The sequence below is a fragment of the Geotrypetes seraphini genome, chromosome 11 (assembly GCF_902459505.1).
Source record: "Geotrypetes seraphini chromosome 11, aGeoSer1.1, whole genome shotgun sequence".
NCBI lineage: Eukaryota > Metazoa > Chordata > Amphibia > Gymnophiona > Dermophiidae > Geotrypetes > Geotrypetes seraphini.
In genome coordinates, this window is record NC_047094.1 from 69,472,877 (window position 1) to 69,496,223 (window position 23,347).

General features: G+C 42.3%; 1 protein-coding gene across 14 annotated transcripts in view; it reads left to right on the forward strand.

Annotated features, from left to right (window-relative positions):
- Positions 1 to 23,347, forward strand: part of POU2F2 (POU class 2 homeobox 2) — a 404,239-nt gene that overhangs the window by 237,505 nt on the left and 143,387 nt on the right. Inside the window, exon 2 of one of the 14 annotated variants that reach the window (XM_033963218.1) lies at positions 5,415 to 5,563. The exons of the other annotated variants lie outside the window; for them this stretch is intronic. Coding sequence (XP_033819109.1) covers positions 5,515 to 5,563 — 49 coding nt within the window. The 5' untranslated portion in view covers positions 5,415 to 5,514. The remainder of the gene's footprint in view (positions 1 to 5,414; positions 5,564 to 23,347) is intronic. 14 annotated transcript variants of the gene reach the window in all.

Genomic DNA, 23,347 nt, shown 5'->3' on the forward strand with positions numbered 1-23,347 from the left:
ATCGCAGAAGGATAGCGAGGAACTCCAGAGTGACTTGTGTCAGTTAGAGAAATGGGCAGAGAAATGGCAGATGAAGTTTAATGTGGAAAAGTGCAAGGTAATGCATATAGGCAGAAAGAACAAGGAACACGGGTATAGAATGTCAGGTGCAATTTTGGGTAAGAGCGAACAAGAAAAGGACCTGGATGTACTGATAGATAGGACTTTGAAGCCGTTGGCACAATGCGCGGCAGCGGCAAAGAAAGCAAATAGAATGTTAGGCATGCTAAAGAAAGGAATCACGAGTAGAGCAATGGTCAGACCACACTTGGAATACTGTGTCCAACATTGGGCTCCCAACCTAAAGAAGGATATAAAACTGCTGGAGAGGGTACAGAGACGAGCAACGAAGCTAATAAAGGGTATGGAGAACTTGGAATACGAGGAACGACTTAAGAGACTGGGATTGTTCTCCCTTGAGAAAAGGAGACTGCAAGGGGATATGATCGAGACTTTCAAAATACTGAAAGGAATCGACAAAATAGAGCAGAAAAAAAATTATTTACAATGTCCAATGTGACACGGACAAGGGGACACTGAAGCTAAGGGGGAACAAGTCCAGGACAATTATCAGGAAGTTCTGCTTCATGCAACGAGTGGTGGATACCTGGAATGCCCTCCCTGAGGAGGTTGTTGCGGAATCAACCGTTCTAGGATTTAAAAGCAAACTAGATGCACATTTCCTTACGAGAGGCATAGAGGGATAAGGGTGACTAAAAATATGCCAGTTGCTAGGCCACTGCGTGTGCGGATTGCCGGACTTGATGGACCGAAGGTCTGATCTGGAGATGGCAGTTCTTATGTTGTCTAGGTTAATTTTGCTTTTCAGTCAGTTAACTCTGAGTAGATACTGTACATAGCTGCATTGAGATGTCATCAGTCATTATTAGAGCAGCTGTGTTTCTACTATGAAGTCATCAACTGTTCTTAGAGCAGCTGTGCTTCTGTGATGTCATCAACCATTGTTAAGAGCAGCAGTGCTGTTGCTGACTGAAGCAACTGGGACTGCCAAAGTTTTGTTGCTGCTTGCTGCCCTGCCTAGATGAGGGTTCCTTCCCCTTCACGCCCCTTTTCCTCTTGCAGAATCTGGGTTCCCCCTCAATTTGGACAGACTTCAGAGTCCAGTCAGCTGGTGCTGTTTGTGGCTTTTCTGATATCTATATTTAGGAGTGATTTCTGTAAATTTTGTTTGTAATGAGCTCTGGAGCTGTAAAGGAAGAGAATTAGAGAAGTGAAAGTGCCACCGAGAGCTACAGCCGGGACTATGCCTGGCAGGCCCTGCATGTTGCAGTGAGACCTTTGAAGCATTTGTACACTGTGTAACCGTGTGTGACTCCCTTTATCCCAGGGCAGCATCTCCAGCAACATAGCACCCTTAATATTATGCTGGGGTATTGAAAGATAATGGGTGTCCTGGGTATAAAGGATGGTGCCTCCCTAACACCATTTATGGTGATGGAACATGTCCTGGATATAAAGGACAGTGCCTTTAGGAACACAGCACCTAGTACCATTCTCAGTTGTTGAGAGATGAAACATGTACGGCATTTTATTATTTACACTTGTGTTTTATTATTCTGCATTTGCCTTGCTTTGGGCGTGGAATATCGGGTGGGATTCCCTCGTTTTATTCCTTTGTTCTCACTGGGTACCACTTATTGTGTGGGGGTTGCACATATGAGAGGGGACTCCTGTCCTTAGGGAACCAAGCCTCTGACATAGAGCTCGGAGTGGGACTTCCCCAGCCATTTTTGCAATGAGTGGATACCCCCAGGGTCTCTCACACTTTCTGCTCCTCCACCCACCACTTTAATGTTTTTACTATCTCAGTCTTCTGAATTTCCTTCAGTAGCAGAGAAATGGAAGCAAGAGAGAGGCATCTTTAGGAGAGAAAAACAGGTGCAGTGTGAGAAGGTATGAGGGAAGGAAAGTAGATGTATTTTACTTGCTATGCATTAGAATGTGTGCAGTAAGGTGAGTCAAAATTTAATAAATAAAACAAAAGTAAAAGCCCTTATGTTTGGAAGAAAGAGTATTTTGGCCTTTTGGCTTTTTCCATGCCCACCAACCATATTTCAATGGAGAGCACTCATGATACAACAAGTCTTATTGGAACGCTGAGATATTCTGGATTTAGACTCACGAGCTGGTCATCTTTTTGCTCAGTGTTGGAATCCTTTTAGTAATACACTGACGTCCTGTATTAGAGGACGAATTTGGTACTGATTTGATTGGATATTTCATGTTTTCCTATACTGCTTCATAGCGGTTCACTTTATCAAACCTATAGTTGCTGGTGTTCCCGGAGAGGGGGGTTTGGGGGAGAAGGTATGGATTGGGGATTGTTGTGTTTTTGGAGTTCTATATGCTGATGTTGTACATTTTATGATCTCATTTATTGCAAACCAATAAAAATGGTTTTAAACATAAATAAAACAAAAGTTTCAAAAAAGGAGGAAGGGAGGGGGAACATAGTTTTGGGAATACCTTTCAATATAGATTAGTAGAAGGTATAGAAGTAGGGGTGAATGTATGACAGGACTGTGTTTTGGGGGAGGGAATGGAGAACATGGGTAGTTGTGAGATTATAAATAGGTTGTTGACATGTAGCATTTTCTGTATATGGGGGCTCTCTTTATATGATGTGTGTGTTTGAGGGTATATGTGAAAGGAGGAATAGGGCTATACACAGGAGGTGGATATCTGAGCCATGTTTTTGAATGGCTAGGTGGTGGTTTGTGTAAGGGGCTGTGAGTAAATAAGGTTAGTGAGATTGTGTTTTTGGGACTGTGCTGTAGTGATTGATGGTGATTATGACTGTGATGGAGTATATGGAGTGAGTGGTGAAAGTAGATGTTTATGTGTGGGTAATATATGGTAGGTTTATGTTGCGAGATTGTGGGGGTATGTGGTCAGAGCAGGTGTGCATAAGTAGCTGTGTGGGTGCAGTGAGTGGAGTGTGGAGTGTAAGGGTGGGTATGTAGGTGAGCAAAAGGGTACATACAAGTGTGTGGTTCCGTAGTATTGGGATAGAGGTGATATGTGTATGGCTGCACTGTCCTGATTTTCTTTGGAATTCCATTTTGAGTGAATCTCTTCATGAAAAAGCAGTTCCCTATATATATATAAATAAATAATTTTTTCTCTTTTCCTATCAAATTATTTTCCCCTTCTTTGGGCTGCCAAGTTGCCCAGTTTTGATCTTATATTTCAGAGCAGCATGGCATTTGTAGTTCGAGGTGGTGGTTCAACATGTCATTTTGTTGTCTGCCAGTGAATTCTTCCTGTAATATAACCGCTAGGAGTTCTACAGCCCCGTTTCTTCCACCTCTGATTCCGCATGCATCCTCTCAGGAAGTGAGACAATGTTTCCGTTCAATACCCTGTGCTGCTCTTCTTGTCTTCCTGCAGATCATACTGTGGCCTGCTGACATGGCCACAGGAGGATCTTTGTACTGTCTTCCTCTTTCCCCTGCATGTAGATTCAACACTTTGACTCCCCACCTACAACTTGCAGCAGTGTATAATGACTTGAGCAGGCTCTGCAGCATGTACATCTCCTATACCCAGCCCTTCCTGCTCATAGATTTATCCCTCTTACCCTGGGATGTCCCCTCTGATATATCTTAACCCCATCTGCCTATATTTAGCTCTCTCTGACCTTCTGTGCCTTTTACGTGCTGCTCCCACTGACCATTTCTATTGACCCGTTGACACAGTTTAATTCTCAGCAACTAGGAAGGGAAGTGGATTTCTTTGCTGGGTTGTGACTGATGATAGGTGTTAGAAGATTTTGGAAGCCCTGTCAGAAGAATCAGGGGGCAAGGCGTTGATGCAGTTGGTAAATCCTTTCTTTGGTATGGATTGCCTGCTCTGAGTCCTATGCTGGCTGATAGCTCTAGGGCAGAGGTGCCCTCACTTTATGGGCTTGCGAGCTGCTTTTAAAATGACCAAGTCAAAATGATCTACCAACAATAAAATAAAAATTAAAAAAAACCCCACAAAGCACACTGAAAGGCAGAGAAAATGTTAATTATTCCGGGGGGTTTTCAAAGAGGTCAAGGCAGATGACTCTATGCAATGTCACCTCAGTAACAACCATACAAAAATAGACAAATATACCCTCTCCCTTTTTACTAAACCGCAATAGCAGTTTTTAGCACAGGGAGCTGCGCTGAATGCCCCGTGCTGCTCTCGACGCTCATAGGCTCCCTGCGCTAAATACCGCTATTGCGGTTTAGTAAAAGGGAGCCATAGTGCAAAATATAGACATTAGATAAAAATTCTCAAAACGGACACATTTTGATCACTAAATTGAAAATAAAATCATTTTTCCTACCTTTGTTGTCTGGTGATTTCTCTGGTTGCACTTTCATCTTCTGACTGTGCATCCAATATTTCATCCATTCTTTCAGCCTCCTGTATGCTTCCTCTCCTCCAGACCTCATTCTCTCCCCCAACTTTTTCTTTCTTTCTCCCTGCCCCCTTCTTTCTTTCTGTCTCCTTGTTCCCCCTTTCTTTCTGTTTCCCTTCTTTCTTTCTGTAACCCTGCCTCCCTTTCTCTCTCAATGCCCCCTTTCTTTCTGTTTCCCTTCTTTCTTTGTCTCCCTGCCCCCCTTCTTTCTGTCTCCCTGCCTGCCCCCTTTCTTTCTTTCTCCCTGCCTTCCCCCAAGCCACTAGGTTTGCCGCTGCCACCATCGGGGAACAGGCCCCCAAGCTCTTCCAACAGAAGCGTCGGACCGACCAGCATTCCGCTCCCCGACGTCAATTCTGACGTCTGAGAGGAAGTTCTGGGCCAGCCAGGTAGCAATTAGCTGGCCCAGAACTTCCTCTACGACGTCAGAATTGATATCAGGGAGAGAAATTCTGATCGGTCCGATGCTTCTGCAGGGAGAGCTTGGGGCGGCGGTGGGGGACGTCGGGGAGAGGAAGGCTGATCGGCCCAGTAGATCGGGACGGCAACACGAGTCTATCATGGAGTCTAGGATGGGCTCCGTGATTGACTCGCGTTGCCTTCCCGATCTACCAGTCGATTGCGATCGATGTATTTGGGTACCCCTGCTCTAGGGTGTGGGATAGAGGAATGGTGAGGTTTTGTACACTGAGAGAAACAGGGGTCCAGTTTGGTGTCAAGAGTATGGAAGACTTAGGGTGTATAAGTCTGCTGCTGTGCCTCCACTTGTTGGGAGAACTTGGATCCCTCATCACCCCACCTCACCCACCCAGTGCAATGGTCGGAGAACCCCTCTCCAGTGCATAGCTGCATGGGACTCAGACCTGCTTGGCAGCTTCTCCACTGACTCACCAATACTGTATATGCAAATGAGGCTAGAAGATGCAAATGAAATTTGAGGAGACTTTTTTTTTTCCTTCAGTGAAGGGCCCAGTGTCACAGTGGAGGCACTGACTGGAAGAAGCTGAGCAAGTCTACTCATGAAAATTATCCCACTGGCATGGGTTCCAGGGCTGTGGTGAATGCAGGGCGGGTGGTACAGGATTGGCCTCGAGCTGGAGAGGTTGAGGGGTAAGTAATAGATGGTGTTAGCTGCTCATTGGAGCAAATTGAGAAGATTTTGAATCTCTGGGCTACTACTGAAAAGGGTGATAGCTATGACTAATGAGACAGGAGGTGAAAACATCACACCTCTAGTAAAAAACTTGAAATATTTATTTTGATTTTGGCTCGTGCCGTTTTCAGTTGTAGCTCAAGTAGAGTTACATTTAGGTACAGGAGATGTTTCTCTGTGCATGTAGGGCTCACATTCTAAGTTTGTACCTGGGGCAATAGAGGGTTACACAACTTAAGATCACAAGGAACTGCGGTAGGATCTGAACTGCGCTTCTCTGGTTCTCAGTCCACTGCTGTAACCATTAGGCTATTTCTGTAGCATTTTTATATGACTGTGTATCAGCTTGGATGTGTGTATATCTTAATGCACATTTATAGAATACATGTTCGCGTCTTTATTAGCCTGTGTGTGCATGAATGTACGCATGAGTATCTCTTTGTCATTGTGTATGTGTTTGTGTATAAAATGGCAACTGAAGAATGAAATTAGAAAGGGAGATTTTTTTAAAAAAAGGGCATGACTATAACTTCTATTATATCAGTATATTGTACAAAGGGAAAGGAGACCTAGGAATAAGACCATGATGCAACAGAACTGAGAAACAGATGGCATTTGCGCTTGAAGGGTCTTGCTGAATGAAGTTTAAGTTGTATCTAAAGTTGCTGGCACAGTCTCAGTGATTCATTCCTGCCTTTAGCATGTCAGTGCACTGAAGAGGAAAAGATCTGCATGGTTCTGCGGAAATGGACCTGCAGCATCTTAAGAGAATCTCTTTGCTGAGAACAGTTTTGATGAGGCACTCTGATTCCCTGCAGACTCTGATACTATTTATTGGACCAACAGCAAGCCAGGGTTGTGTTGGTGGTGGTGTCGAAGGGGCACTGCTATCCACACCATTCCAGAGAAAGGGGTATGGTGGAATCCTCTGGCCATGGAGGGCATTGTTACTGGTGTTTGCACAGGGCAATGCTTGCATTAAAGTTGGTCCTGCCCACCTCAAAATTATACAGACAGTAAGCTTTATTGCAAGTTCTCATGACAGTTTTTAATGCTATCACTACTACTACTACTTATTTCTGTAGCACTGCTAGACATACGCAGCACAGTACTGTAAAACATTTAAGAAACAGTACCTGCTCAGTAGAGCTTACAATCTAATCAAACTCACAAATAGGACAAGTGGGGGGGGGGGGGAGTCAAGGAGTTTCTCAGGCATGCGAGTTTACAAGTGAGTAGGGGTTAGGAGTTAAAAGCAACCTTGAAAAAAGTGGGCTTTTAGCCTAGATTTGAATATTGCCAAGGACAGAGCTTGATGTACTGACTCAGGCAGTCTGTTCCAGGCATATGATGCAGCTATGCTGATGACATCTGGATAGTCACATGTACTGACCTCCTGACCGTAGCCAACTTGGAGTCAAGTTTGGATGCCACAACTGTCTGTATTGTCCAACACAGACTCAAGCTAAACAGGTTTAAAATGTAAACTAATTGGATCATTAGGAAACTCCTAAACATAACTACACTTCTCCCTTTGTATCCACGGGGATTAGAGACAGAGCCAGCCCGCGAATATTAAAATACCGCAAATAATATTCGGGCCGGTTCTACCCCTAAGCCCCGCTTCCCCATGGCTATTTTAAGCGCTGTAAGCCCCCCCCTTAAGCCTTACCTGGTGGTCTAGTGGGTTTTCAGGGCAGGAGCAATCTTCCCACGCTCCTGCCCCATGCAGATCGCTTATAGGAAATGGCTGCCATGAGCTCCCGTAGTCTCTCAAGAGACTATGGCAGCTCAAGGCAGCCATTTCCTATGAGTAATCTGCATGGGGCAGGAGCATGGGAAGATCGCTCCTGTGCCAAAAACCCACTAGACCACCAGGTAAGGCTTAAGGGAGGGCTTAAAATAGCCTAAAAAATTAAAATGGGTTTTGTTGGTTTTTTTTTAAATCGCGAATAACTGAATCCGCGGATGCTGAAACCTCGGATTCGGAAGGGAAAGTGTAAATCTTGGACTTATATACCGAGTCATCCCTAAGAAACAAGGCTCGACTTGGTTAACAGTAGTTGTAGTTAATAGAGAGACTTGACCTCATGGAAACTTATGTACTGGAAAACGCTGAAACAGAGTAGTTTTCAGGATTTTAGAAAAACTTGAAAGGATAGACAGGATCTTATTTGAGAAGGTGGATTGTTCCAAATTGCTGTTAATAAATAGGGGAAGGAATGAACAATTTTACTGATAGATCTGGCACCTGGTCCCCTCTCTTGCTCCTATCTATAGGACATCCATTATTTTTTGTGATGTCCTCACTATTCTAGCAAACCATTGGAGAGTTCTGGCTGTGCTTTAGTAAGAAGTACCAGAGTGCTTCGGGATATAGAAAGATGGTAGAACTCTGTTCTGAGGAGATTCTGGTTCTCCTTACTCTCCCCAGTGCACAAGTTGTGCTGTATAATTTTAATTAAAAAATAATAGAGTCAGTATTCCAAGTGATTTAATTGGCCAGAAAAGGCTCTTGGCTGCTTAAATCACTTGTCTGGGGCTTTCTGCTAATATTGAGCAACACTTAACTGATTAATGCCACTGAATATTGCCACAGACTGCTAGATTCAAAGCTGGCTATTTTGTGGGTGGTTTGCCAACCGAGTTGGCACTTAAGTAAAGTGCCAATATTCAGCCCTTAACCTTAGCAGTTAAATTGGATGCATAAAACTCAGTCCTATCTTTATTCAGTGTTATTTAGGATGTTAAGTGCTGAATATCACACTTGACCATATAAAGGGCTAGCTGGCCTTATAAATCCTGATATTCGGTACTGGTCCTGGACATTGCTCGGCATTGAATATCTGGGAACAATGATGGCAGCAGCTATAAAATGCTTACCGCTGCCGGCAAAATATTGATCCCACCATGTCTGCTTCCCTCACTGTCCCTAATGCATGCTAAGGATAAAATGCAACCTGTATGCTTCTCACCCTTTATGAATGTTAAAAGAGAGACAGTCCATAGAGGAGTGAGATCTGGGAGGTGGTTAGAAGAAAACGGTGACAGAGTTCAAACAAACGTGGGATGAACACAGAGGATCTCTAATCAGAAAATAATGGGCATACATTGAAGGAACTAAGGCCAGTACTGGACAAGCTTGCACGGCCTATGTCCCGTATATGGACATTCAATTGAGGACGGGCTGGGGAGGGTTTTGATGGTTAAGATGGGCTGGAGTGAACTTTGATGAAGACTCCAGTAGATGGAATCTAAGCACACTACCAGGCAGGGCTCTGTGTTTCTGGCCCAGAAATATCTAAGAAAAAGGACCATTTAAACTAAATTAATTTATGGAGCATGTATGGTTGGACCACTTGGGTCTTTATCTGTCGTCATGTAATATGTTAGAAATAATGGTTGTATTGGTCAGCATGAATGCTGCATTGGTTTAGAGCAGGGATCTCAAAGTCCCTCCTTGAGGGCCGCAATCCAGTCGGGTTTTCAGGATTTCCCCAATGAATATGCATTGAAAGCAGTGCATGCACATAGATCTCATGGGGGAAATCCTGAAAACCCGACTGGATTGTGGCCCTCAAGGAGGGACTTTGAGACCTCTGGTTTAGAGAGATGCCTCCTGCACTTTCTGCTACTTTTAGTGAGAGATTTTCTCAGCAGATCTGTGCCATCAGTAGCGTATGAGGGGGGGGGAAAAAACCTTGCTGATCTGTTTCCAAACTTATCATCTAATGAGTAGAAATTAAATGACGGGTGACTAAAATCTGATATGTAGGTCGAACTGGTGGGGGCGGGAGAGTTAATGGAGAGGTGGTGGGTTCTTGCGGCTGTCACATTATGCTGTACTGTGCTGAACTGAAGGAGAGGGGCGTACTGATAACGTGGAAGCTATATGTAAATGCCTCGGGTAGTGTGTGTTCATGTGATATGACGGGTCTATAAAATAATGAGTGGAGTGGAAAGGGTAGCTGTGAATCATCGCGTGTTTACTCTTTCCAAAAATATTAGGACGAGGGGACATGCGGTGAAGCTACTAAGTAGTAGATTTAAAACAAACCAGAGAAAGTATTTCTTCACAGGTAATTAAACTCTGGGATTCTTTGCTGGTGAATGTGGTGAAATCAGTTAGTTTAGTGGGGTTTGAAAAAAGCTTGGATAATTTCCTAAAAGAGAAGTCCATAGGCCATTCTTTCTTTCTTTCTTTAATAATAACTAGCTGATGCCCCGGCGTTGCACGGGTATTTAATTATAGCAATAACACTGTAAATGGATTCAAATAAAGATACTTTATAGTGGTGAAAGAAATTATTTTTTTACAGCTTTATAAAAAGTACAATAGTCAAATAATAATGTGAAATATTTGACAAAATGAATACAATACAACTAACACAAAACTTGATTATAAACAACATTTTTAGTTTCACCTCCAGGAGCAAGAACATATACATTCTTGGGTGAACCCACCCTTGAGCAAGCAACATAGAGTTGTCCATGGGAAAAACAGGGGGATCTTAAATCCACTCCACAGTATGTAATAGTCTGTCCTTGTGATTTGTTGATTGTGATAGAGAATGCAAGTCTCACTGGAATTTGCAATCTCTTAAACTGAAAAGGAAGATCTGTTGGAATAAGTAGTATCCGCGGGATAAATACGGTTTCACCTTGTCCCTTTCCGGTTAAGATAGTCGCTTCAATTACATTGGACAGTAACCTCTTTACACAAAGCCTTGTGCCATTGCAAAGTTTTGGTGGGTCAAGGTTGCTAAGTAAAATAACTGGAGATCCCACAGCTTTTTACATTTTTTCCATTGACATGAATGGGTGAAATCTGATTTTATGTTTGTAGCTCCGCCCACGTGTGCAGGTGGGCCGCGAGACCCCCAGAACATATCACCCCAGGTAGTGAGGGATCTGCATATCAAGTTTCGTTCAAATCGGTCCCACAGCTTTTTACATTTTTTCCATTGACATAAGAACATAAGAACATAAGAAGTTGCCTCCGCTGAGGCAGACCATAGGTCCATCCTGCCCAGCGGTCCGCTCCCGCGGCGGCCCATCAGGCCCATCGCCTGAGTAGTGGTCTATACCTATCTATACCCTTCAATCCCTTTTTCTTCTAGGAATCTATCCAAACTTTCTTTGAAACCATTTAATGTTTTCTTGTCTACAACAGCCTCTGGAAGCACGTTCCATGTATCCACCACCCTCTGAGTGAAAAAGAACTTCCTAGCGTTTGTTCTAAACCTGTCCCCTTTCAATTTCTCCGAGTGCCCCCTTGTACTTGTGGTGGTCCTTAATTTGAAAAATCTGTCCCTGTCTACTTTTTCTATGCCCTTCAGGATCTTGAAGGTTTCTATCATGTCTCCTCTAAGTCTCCGCTTTTCCAGTGAGAAAAGTCCCAACTGCTTCAACCTGTCGGTATATGGGAGATTTTCCATTCCCTTTATCAGTTTAGTTGCTCTTCTCTGTACTCCCTCAAGTACTGCCATGAATGGGTGAAATCTGATTTTATGTTTGTAGCTCCGCCCACGTGTGCAGGTGGGCCGCGAGACCCCCAGAACATATCACCCCAGGTAGTGAGGGATCTGCATACCAAGTTTCGTTCAAATCGGGCAAGCCGTTTTTGCGTTGGCAGCTTTTTACATTTTTACCATTGACATGAATGGGTGAAATCTGATTTTCTGTTTGTAGCGCCGCCCACGTGTGCAGGTGGGCCACGAGACCCCCAGAACATATCACCCCAGGTAGTGAGGGATCTGCATACCAAGTTTCGTTCAAATCGGGCAAGCCGTTTTTGCGTTGGCAGCTTTTTACATTTTTTCCATTGACATGAATGGGTGAAATCTGATTTTATGTTTGTAGCTCCGCCCACGTGTGCAGGTGGGCCGCGAGACCCCCAGAACATATCATCCCAGGTAGTAAGGGATCTGCATACCAAGTTTCGTTCAAATCGGTCAAGCCGTTTTTTGCGTGATCGCGGCACATACACACATACACACACACACACACACACATACACATACACACATACATACCTCCGATTTTATATATATAGATTTATATTCCGCTTACCCTACAATTCTATGCGGATTACAAATTATTCAGGTACTCATGCATTTTTTCCTAACTGTCCAGGCAAGCCCCCACTCTATCTAATGTACCTGGGGCAATGGGGATTAAGTGACTTGCCCAGAGTGATAAGGAACAGTGCGGAATTTGAATCCACAACCTCAGGGTGCCAAAGCTGTAGCTCTAACCCAGTGGTCTCAAACTCGCAGCCCAGGGGCCACATGCAGCCCAACAGGTACTCTTTTGAGGCCCTTGGTATGTTTATCATAATCACAAAAGTAAAATAAAACAGTTTCTTGATTATATGTCTCTTATAAATTACAATATTATTATTAAGACTTAGCTAAAAGGAAAGATTTATAAACTATATAGAGTCATTTGTTTAATAAGACATTAACTATTTTTTCTGAGGACCCTCCAAGTACCTACAAATCCATAATGTGGCCCTGCAAAGGGTTTGAGTTTGAGACCACTTCTCTAACCACTGTACCACCAAATGGCTTGGGGAAATCCACTGCTTATTCCTAGGATAAGCAACAGAAAATCTGTTTTACTACTTGGCATCTAGCTAAGAAGTACTTGGGACCTGGGTTGGCCACTGTTGGAAATTTGATACTGTGCTTGATGGACCTTCGGACTGTCCCAGTCTGGCAATTCTTATGTTCTTCTATGCATGTTGTATATTAATTAATGGATGTATAATAGACATTACCCAAGTGTTGGAATCAGAGTGGTCCCCCCATTTTTTTTTTTCTTTTTCTTATTGTTGTCCTTTTGTGGGGGTTTCTTTATTTTGTATGTACGGTGGTACCTTGGATTACGAGCATAATCCTTTCCAGGAGCATGCTCGTAATCCAAAATGCTCGTTTATCAAAGCAAAGTTCCCCATAGAAAATAGTGGCAACACCGACGATTCGTTCCAGAGCCCGGGGTCTGTACCTGTCGGGTACCGGGTGCTGCAGCGCTGTCTCCTCCGTCTGCCTCCTCCGTCCGTCATCTGAAGAAGAACCCCACAGTGCCGCTTCGGGGGGATGCATCTAATGTCCGCCAGCCGCCGGAGAACCCTGCAGTGCCGCTTCAGAGGGATGCCTCCTCCATCCGCCGTTTATTGGGGCAGTGCTAGGTTTGCGAGTCAAAAGTTTGCTGAGTATTTTGCTCGTCTTGCAAAACACTCGCAAACCGAGGTTCCACTGTGTTCGTCTTTTCTTGTAATGTGGGACCATTGTGTAGTTGAATGGGTCATGGATTTGATATACCACCTTTCTGTGGTACAACCAAAGTGGTTTACATTTATTCTATCCAGGTACAGTGGTGCCTCACACAACGAACTTAATTGGTTCCAGGAGCAAGTTTGTTATGCGAAAAGTTCGTTATGTGAAACGCGTTTTCCCATAACAATACATGTTAAAAAAAATAATTCGTTCTGTAGCATAAAATATGCTAAGATGACATAAAAAAAGATAAATTTTTTTTTATTATTTTTATTTAGATACATCTAAAAACATAATTGTTTTTTAAAACAACACACATTTTTTAAATTTAAAGACAGACTAAGTAGAGTCTAATTTTACAGTGAGAGAGGGCAGAGTCTCAGCGGCAAAAACTGGGACTTAACTGTTCATTTTTTTTTTTTTTTCTAGCATCGGGGAAGCGGCGAGAGTAGCTCCGCCCCCCCAACGCATCAGCAGTAGGCGCCGGGCCCCTGCGAGCCGACGGTCCGCCACTGCACAGGGAGCCAGGCGGAGAGAGGGCAGTTAAGCGCAGTGCCTGCGCGGAAGGATGCAGCTCGGGCGACTTCGTTGTGTGAAACGAAGTTCGTTGTAGGAAGCAAGACATGAAGTTCGTTGTGCGCAGCGTTCGCTGTGCGAGGCGTTCGTTATGCGAGGCACCACTGTATTTTTCTGTCCCTAGTGGGCTCACAGTCTAAGATTTTTTTTTTTTTTTGTACCTGGGGCAATGGAGGTTTAAGTGACTTGCCCAGGGCACGAGTACCATACAGAGAATCCAGCCCAGTTCTTAGCCCACTACTGTAACCATTAGGCTACTCCATTGCATGTATGTGTTTGGTTGTTGGCTTGTGTGTTTATACATTTGTGTGCTATGTATGTGTATTAGTAACTGTTTTAGTCTGCCTGAATGCATATGTGCTAGCATGTATTGGTGCATATGTATTTATGTGTGTGTTTTTCCATCTACATCTGCCATTGTTTCTCTGGTACTGATAACTTTTTTCCGTGGCTCATGATGTACACAGAGGTTTCACCAGCTGCTCTCGCCGCCCATGGCTTGGTGTGAAAGGGCACTTTCTCACACACGGCTTCCTCCTGCTGTTGGGGTGGCAGCAGCAGGTGCCAGAGGGAGAGGATGCATCAATGTGTTGTGTGCCAGTGATGTCAGCATGCCAGTTATGAGATCAGAAGTGCACAATGAAAGGAGAATGCAGTGGGTTATTTGCAGTGCATACAGTGAAATTGTCAGGCAGTGGGGTTATCCTACTGTGTACATAGTGAAACCAGCATGAAGGTGGCTATCACACAATGTACATGGTAAGAACTTAGTACAAAATGAGACATGTTTTTAATTATAATAATAACGTTAAATTATATTTAATAAGTCCTATGGCACAGCTTGAGCTTTCATTCCTAAGAACCAGACACTCTACTTCCTTTTCCTATTAAATTTTAAGGCATCGTTGTATGTCTGAGACATACAAGCTCTAAAATGAAAAAGTTGCTGCCTCCCCTAGACCAGAGGCTGATTATGTGATAGGACAAGACCTCAGCAGACTTGGATCACGTCTGCCTGGGGCAAGTAATCCTAGTGAACCAGTGCTCAGTCTTGTACTCTTTCGGTCATTGGGCCTGTCTGCTGGATAATTCAATCTGATTGCTTTGTGGAATTGTCTAGAAAACTCTGAACATTGCAGCTATGTCGGTCCTTTGTTTCTAAGACAAAATATTAGTTTCTGTTCCTTTATACTAACAAAGGCCCCTAAATTCAGGGAATGGGGATGATTTCAAAACCCCTGGTCACTCACTGTTTATGTAATTCTTGATCATAATTTAGCTTGAAATAATCCATTGTTTATTCTGTAATCTTCATTGTTCAAATGCATTACAGAAGGACATTTGCCTTAATTCCAAGAAGATAAGCTACCCTCTCCTAAATATACATACATCTGATTTGAAAAGTGATGACACGCTTTAGATGATAAATATCACCGATTCCAACAAATGTGGTTAATGGAGGTACAATTTTCTAAAGGACAAATATCAGGAAGTTCTGCTTCACGCAACGAGTGGTGGACACCTGGAAAGCCCTCCCAGAGGAGGTTATTGCGGAATCCACCGTTCTAGGATTTAAAAGCAAACTAGATGCACATCTCCTTCGAGAAACCACATAAAGCAGTAAAAAAGTCTAATTAACTCACAGAGCAACCTACACTGTCTAGAGCACCAAATATATAGTCCAAAAAGGAAATAATATAATGAAATAAGAACATAAGCAATGCCTCCACTGGGTCAGACCCGAGGTCCATCGTGCCCAGCAGTCCGCTCACGCGGCGGCCCAACAGGTCCAGGACCTGTGCAGTAGCCCTCTATCTATACCCCTCTATCCCTTTTTCCAGAAAGAAATTGTCCAATCCTTTCTTGAACTCCAGTATCGTACTCTGTCCTATTACGTCCTCTGGAAGCGCATTCCAGGTGTCCACTACATGCTGGATAAAGAAAAACTTCCTAGCATTCGTTCTGAATCTGTCTCCTTCCAACTTTTCCGAATGCCCTCTTGTTCTTTTATGTTTTGAAAGTTTGAAGAATTTGTCCCTCTCTACCCTCTCTAAGCCCTTCATGATCTTGTAGGTCTCTATCATGTCTCCTCTGAGTCTCCGCTTTTCCAGGGAGAAGAGCCCCAGTCTCTCCAATCTTTCAGTGTATGAAAGGTTTTCCATGCCCTTAATCATTCGTGTCGCTCTCCTCTGGACCCTCTCAAGTATTGCCATATCCTTCTTAAGGCACGGTGATCAATACTGAACACAGTACTCCAGGTGCGGGCGCACCATTGCCCGATACAACGGCAGTATGACTTCTCTCGTTCTGGTCGTAATACCCTTCTTAATAATACCCAACATTCTGTTTGCCTTCTTCACGGCTGCTGTACTATAATAAGTGAAGGAGAGGGTCCTCAGTGTGAAGGATAAGCGAAAGGAGAAGTTCTCCAGCGCTTTACACACACTGGTGAAGATATAATAACCTCCACTTGCACACCATCACTGGACCCCTCCGGTGTGCCCAAAATAATCACAAACAATGAAGGACTAATCAAGTGATAAAATAATCACAACAGTGAGGTGCTCAAAAAAGAAGACAGAGTAGGGCGCTCAGGGAGTTGGAATCAACAATGAGGCAAAGAAACCGCCGCCAATCAGGATTCAAGAGGCATAGAGGGATATGGGTGACTAGAATTACACCAGGTGTACACTTGGCTGGGCCTCCGCATGTGCGGATCGCTGGACTTGATGGACCGAAGGTCTGATCCGGAGATGGTAGTTCTTATGTTCTTTTTCTGTGTGAAAGGCATGTTTTAACATGGAGCAGGCATGTTTAACAAGGAGAAACTGTGCAGATTTAGCAGTTATGAACATGTATTAAAATAAAACAGACATTTCACGAGATTCCATGTACTTTTATGTGAACTGCTTGTAGATGTTTCCGGTGATGTGATGTGCGTGTATATTTTTAGAAAATGCCCATGTTCATGGAAAGATTTTCAGCTTTGCAACAAGTGTACATCTGGGTGAGTGAACTTATTTGCCACACAGGGTCATTTTAGGAGCCTGTTGTATAAAGGTAGATAGACACTTGTGTTACCTTTGTAAAATATATATATATATATATATATATCTTCTTGAAGTGAAGGCTTGAATATCACAAAAACCTCTAAAGCACTCCAGCCATATAATTAAAAACCCTGTGGTGTTCGAAAAACTCATAACGATGATTCTTATACATGTTTGTTTGGTTTTTTTTAACTCCTCTCTATTTTTTTTATTTTTTTATTTTTTAAAATATGGTGGAACCATTGTTTAAGGAAGGGGCGGTGAGTCATGTTCAACAAATGCAGCAACTTCACTTAGGGCTCCTTTTATCAAGCAGTGGTAGAGTCTCTTACTGCAGGCCAGCGAGGTAAATGCTCTGAAGCTCATAGGAATTGAATTGGAGCATTTACCTCACCGGCCTGTGGTAAAAGGCTCTACCGCTGCTTGATCAAAGGAGCCGTTAGTACTGAACACAGCATACTCATTTACTGCTTTCATCTTGTTATAACCATAAGCACCAGTGTTTCTCTAAATAAATATTTAAAATAGTCTTTGATCATTTATCCTCCAAAATAGGCATAATTGGGTGCCTGTTTGGACATTTCACATAGGAGCCCTGTTATAAAATTATCCCCCCCATAAGTGTTTGAAGATATAAAAAAAACTGCAAGTTAATTTATCTAAGATGGCCATACTAGACCTGAGGGATTCTGCAGGTTGGAAGGTTCATATTGTAAACTTAGTCCAATAAGTTAGTCCTTCTCTGTAGAGCATTCTATTGGTTTCTTTGCCCATCTGATATGATTAATCTGTAAATTGGTGGAATACTGTAGTTTCGAGATAAATTTTCATGATTGGTGTGAGACAACATTGTGCAGCTTTTGGGAACTTAACGATAGTCCACCTTTTTCTTACTGTGAGAAAACAATAACTGGAATCTTTATCGCAAGGATTTATTTTAAGCTAGTTATCCAAATATAATTGGTTTATATTTTAATTTGGAAATTGAATCAAGATTTAACATCTCATGGAAATAACGTTCACAATTGTATTGAAACTGTAAGATTTCTAACACAGTAGAACCATCTCATCACTGTTCTTTGCCCATCAGTTCTATAAAAAGATGCCAGCACTTCTAGATATATTCAGGTGTGCTTCATTTATTCAGATTTTAAATAACTTCTTACTACTTCCAGAGGTCATGTAGCTTCCCACTGACTTTTGTGCAAAATATGATTTCATTCCAGTGCAACTTGAAGAGAGAATTAAAGATGTGAGATGTTGGTTTGGGGTTGGTTTGTTTTTTCATATTTACCAATTCACTTGATCTCCATTTTTTTGCACTTTTAAGATGGTTTGCATGCCCTTCCTAAACCAAAAGCAAAATTATGCGTGAAAGAGATGACCTTGAAAAACTTGCAATGGGTTGGCACATTGATTCTGGGCATGTGCATACCTCCACAACATAATATGGCAGAGCTGGTCTCAAGATTACTAAAAGAGGAATGAAACTGTTTCTTACCTGTTTGAGTACGGTGCTAAAGAAATGAGGAGGAGGAGTAGAATGTCTGGGAGGCCATTGCATCCACAAGTGGGATATGGTAGTTATTTTTCGAATGTATTTGTTATACCACCGTTCGAACAAGCTTGGGAGGGAGGGAGATTGAATGGGGAGAGTATTTGTGGTTTGTTTGACTGTTTGGTTTGCATAGTGTGGTGTGCATGCTGTCCCTTGGGCGGGGGGCTGTTGGGGACAGGTTTTTTCTTTCTTTTTAAAAATGGAAAATACAAGAGGCCGGCAGGGAGAACTGGGATGACTCTGCTGTTAGACTTTCCTATGTGGGGGGGGGGGCTTTTGATTTTTTTTCTTCTGCATAGTGAGCCTGTTCTGTCAAGGGAGCCCTCACTCTTCAGGCTATGCGTGAGTTCTGCTTTTAGGCACATGTCCGGTGGGTGATATTGGGCTCCTCTTCTTGTTATGTATTACTCGTATTATATCTGCTATAGTTGGCAGCCATTGTATTATTACTCATGTTTGCATATTTGTTCATTGTGTCATTCTGGTTTCTCTTGTTGACTTCTTAATAAAAATGATTAAAAAAAAAAAAAAGAATATAACAAACATGAAGATGGCAAGACCATCTAAGGACAAGCAAAAACTATAAGGGAAAGGAAGGGAATAGCCCATTACATATTATTATTGGAAAACAAAGTAACTCAAGCAATTGGAGGGATAACAAAAGGCAGGGAGATATGAAAACCTAGAGGTAAATAACATGGACAGAGGCAAGATTAGTTCTTAAGGATTATAAAAATGAGCTAGTAAAGATCCACATCTTTAAGGCAGCCTTAAATAATGGAAAAAATGTCGTGAGGTGGGAGCCTGTTTTTAAAAGTAGCAGAACATAGCTTGGGTTTATTGGAAGATGGTCTGCAGGAATAGTAGAAATGTTAATTGGATTCTGCCCATGATCATAAAATCCACCTGCTCGATCTGTAGACCTCGGCTACAGTAAACCTTCTGGTACAATAACACTGAAAGCAGCCACAGCTCCTGATAAGAATAAACGGATCTGTGAAGTCTTGGAAACCGCTGCTCCTGGAACTGCTCACTCCTTAACAAAAAGAGATACAGAATATATGCACTCTGGATACTTTATTTTAGGTAGGAATATAATCTGCTTTTGCTCCTTGTGACCTTGGGCAAATCACTTAACCCTCCATTGCCTCAGGTACAAACTTAGATTGTGAGGCACCCAGGGACAGGGAAATACTTAATGTATCTGAATGTAACTCACCTTGAACTACTAATGAAAACGGTGTAAGCTAAATCCAAATAAATAAGATAGGTATACCATGGTGTTGGACCATGGGTCTATCAAGGCTGGCATCGTATCTCTAACAGTAGCTAGTCAAGGTCACAAGGACTTGGCAGGATCCCAGAAACTCTTTATTTTATTTATCGGGATTTATTTACTGCTTTTTTTAAGAAATTCACCTAGCTTGCTCATTCACAAGCACAAGTTTTGACTTTTCCTTGGTTTGCCTGGTTGCTGCTGATCTAAAGATCAGTTATGTAAAAGGTGCTTCAATTTATTCATCACTTGTGTGCACTAACTTAAAGAATAGGCATGCACGGGAAAGACATCACAAATTGGCATTTCCGGGCATGTGTGCTAGGCGTGGCATGCTAGTCTCATGGCAAATAGCAGTAAATAGGCTGGAGCAGTGGGTAAAACACGGCTTTGTCATGGACATTCTGCCTATGCGCACACCTTTGAATTAAAAAAATATACATATTGGATGTGCATATTATAAGGCAAACTTAAGAGTGCCAGCTTTCACCTACCCTTGATCTAGCATAAGCTATAGTGCCTAAGGCCTGGATTCTCTAAACAGCACAATTGTAGGTGGCCGCCGATCATGTGTCAATCACGTGATGGCACCGTTTAGAGAATCGCACCTCTGGAAATTTAGGCCAGGGTTTCCAAGGCCAAAATTTAAGGTGCCTATTTTTGATGTGAATCATGACTCCATAGGTGCTTTACAATGCCTAACATAGTAACACAGTAGATGACGGCAAATAAAGACCCGAATGGTCCATCCAGTCTGCCCAACCTGATTCAATCTAAAAATTTGTTGTTGTTTTTTTTCTTCTTAGCTATTTCTGGGCAAGAATCCAAAGCTCTGCCCGGGACTGTTCTTAGGTTCCAACTACTGAAGTTCCCGTCAAAGCCCACTCCAGCCCATCTACACCATCCCAGCCACTGAAGCCCTACCCAACCCATCCTCCATCAAACGGCCACATACAGGCACAGACCGTGCAAGTCTGCCCTGTACTGGCCTTAGTTCAGGGGTATCAAAGTCCCTCTTCGAGGGCCGCAATCCAGTCGGGTTTTCAGGATTTCCCCAATGAATATGCATGAGATCTATTTGCATGCACTGCTTTCATTGTATGCTAAGCGATCACATGCATATTCATTGGGGAAATCCTGAAAACCCAACTGGATTGTGGCCCTTGAGGAGGGACTTTGACACCCCTGCCTTAGTTCTTCAATATTTCCTATTATTTTCTGATTCTAGATCTTCTGTGTTTATCCCACGCCTTTTTGAACTCCGTCACCGTTTTCATCTCCATCACCAATCTCGGGAGCGCATTCCAGGCATCCACCACCCTCTCCATAAAGAAGAATTTCCATACATTGCTCCTGAGTCTACCACCCCTCAACCTCAAATCATGTCCTCTGGTTTTACCATTTTCCTTTCTCTGGAAAAGATTTTGTTCTACGTTAATACCTTTCAAGTATTTGAATGTCTGAATCATATCTTTTCTGTCCCTCCTTTCCTCTAAGGGCTTCCAGTCTCTCCTCGTACGTCTTTTGGCGCAAACCTCCTATCATTTTCGTTGCCCTCCTTTGGACTTCTGGAGGCATGATTGTGGCACCATTTTTTTTAAGTGCTGGTAGGCACCTTGAAAATCAGTTTAAAACATCTTTTAATTGGTGTTTTTCACTTAGAATATGGTCTACATTTTGGCACAACAAAGTGGCTTTGTGGTACTATTTTATAATGAATTAGGCACGCCATAACACCATTATAGAACCGGTGCTAAGTTGCATTTCTTTGTTGTGCTACTTTATAGAATTGTCCTTCTATAGACTTTTCTTCCAGAAACTTGTCAAAACCCTCTTTAAACTCAGCTGTGCTAACTGTCTTGACCAAATCTTTCAGCAACAAACTCCACTGCTATCTAAAATTTCCTTGCCTTAGTACTATTTGAAAGGGTAAGTAACTGTCATTCATTACCCGTGCCACCCCACGTCTGATTTTTTTAGATCCATATCATATTTCCTCTTAGCTACCTCTTCTCCAAAGCTGAAGAGCCCTCACCCTGTTTTAACATTTCTTCATAGGGAAGGTGTTTCATCTCCTTTATCATTTTGGTTGTTCTTTTCTATATGTTTTCTAGTTTGATATATTTGGGGGGGACGGAAATACCAGAACTCCACTTAATACTTAATGCGAGGTCACAGTATGAATTGATATAGAGGCATTATAATAATATCCATTTTATGCTCCATTCCTTCCTCAATAATTCCTAACATTCTATTTCTATGTTTGATGACTGGCTGACGCTGAGTTGAGAATTTCAATGAACTGTCCACAATAACTCCAGGACCCTTTTCCTGTGTGGCTCATAGCTTCGTACTTGTCGAAGTGAAGCTTAAGCCTGGAGAAAGATTCAAAGGAAGCAAATGCATCCAAGAGCATGCAGGGATACCCTAGGATTGATCAAGCATACTAGAACATCATCTGCAAATTCCTCCAGCTTAAGTTGTTATGTTATATTTATAGGCTTATATCTCACCAAATCCTCGCAGGGAGGCTTTCTAGGCAGGTTACAAATAGCATATACAATATATTATACATGACATAGGTTTATATTCATATAATGCATGACAAGAAGCTGGTTACATCCTTAACAGTGATTTCAGAAACAGCATTATTATCGATAGAGAGTTAATGATTCTTTCTTTTTTCTTTTTTCAAACTTCTTTATTCATTTTTAAAACTATAATTGTGCACAGTAAATGATGCATTTGCATAAAATATTAATATTACAGCACAATAAACTTATTAAAAATGACAAAAATTATTTTTCCCCACCCATTTATCCAATTGACCAACAACTCATAAAACTACCTATAAACAACCTATCTATATCTCTTAAACAATATCAAAACATACCCTCCTCCCCCCTCCCCAGAATGTGTATGTTTTCCTCAATTAGATAAATAAGTCGTTCCTTGCAATATTTAGTTAATGGTTCCCAAATTTCCATAAATGTTTTGTATCTTCCCTTCTGAATGGCCATGAATCTTTCCATTTTAAAGACATAATATAGGGATTCCCACCAAAATGAATAGTTACTGATTCTTTCTATTGAAAAGCCCTTAATATTACTATCTTTTGCTTTTAATGAATTTAGGGTGGTGTGTGTTTCTTTTGATTTTGGCGCAGAGGAGTAGCCTAATGGCTCATGCAGTGAGCTGAGATCCTGGGGAACATAAGAACATAAGCACTGCCTCTGCTGTGTTAGACCAGAGGTCCATCATGCCCAGCAGTCCGCTCACGCGGTGGCCCATCAGGTCCAGGACCTGTATAGTAATCCTCTATCTATACTTTTCTATACCCTCTAATTCTCTATCTATACCCTCTATACCTTCTAATCTTCTATCTATACCCTTTTCCTTCAGGAAATCATCCAATCCCTTCTTGAACCCCAATACCGTATTCTGTCCTATCACACCCTCTGGATTTGATTCCCGCTGCTGCTCCTTGTGAACCTGGGCAAGTCACTTAACCCTCCATTGCCCCAGGTACAAAAAACACCGTAGATTATGGGCCCATTAGGGACAGAAAATAAATACCTATGTAAAAAAATGATTAGTAGTACTAGTTTTAATTCTTTTAATGAAATTAATCATTTGTTTTTAGTATGGGGTTTTTTAATGTGATGATATGGTTATGTAAGTGCTGTTGCAAACTTCCTAGAATTTCAGAGATAGTGAGGCTTATAAATTTTTTAATAAATAGTAAATATTAATCCCAACACTGTGCATCTATAACTGAGGTTATTTCCCCCTCTCCTTTGTTTTCCTGCCATAGCATGAATGCACCTTTTATAGCTGCATATGTCATGTGGTTACATTGGACACTGAATGGGATTCAGTAAGGTTCCTAAGTTCAGGGCGAGCTGAGCCTGGTGAGCACGTGGCTACGTACGGCTAGAGGAGAGCGCTAGCAGAGGGCAGAGCGGAGGAGACAGCGAGGCCGGTGCAGGGAGGAGAACGAA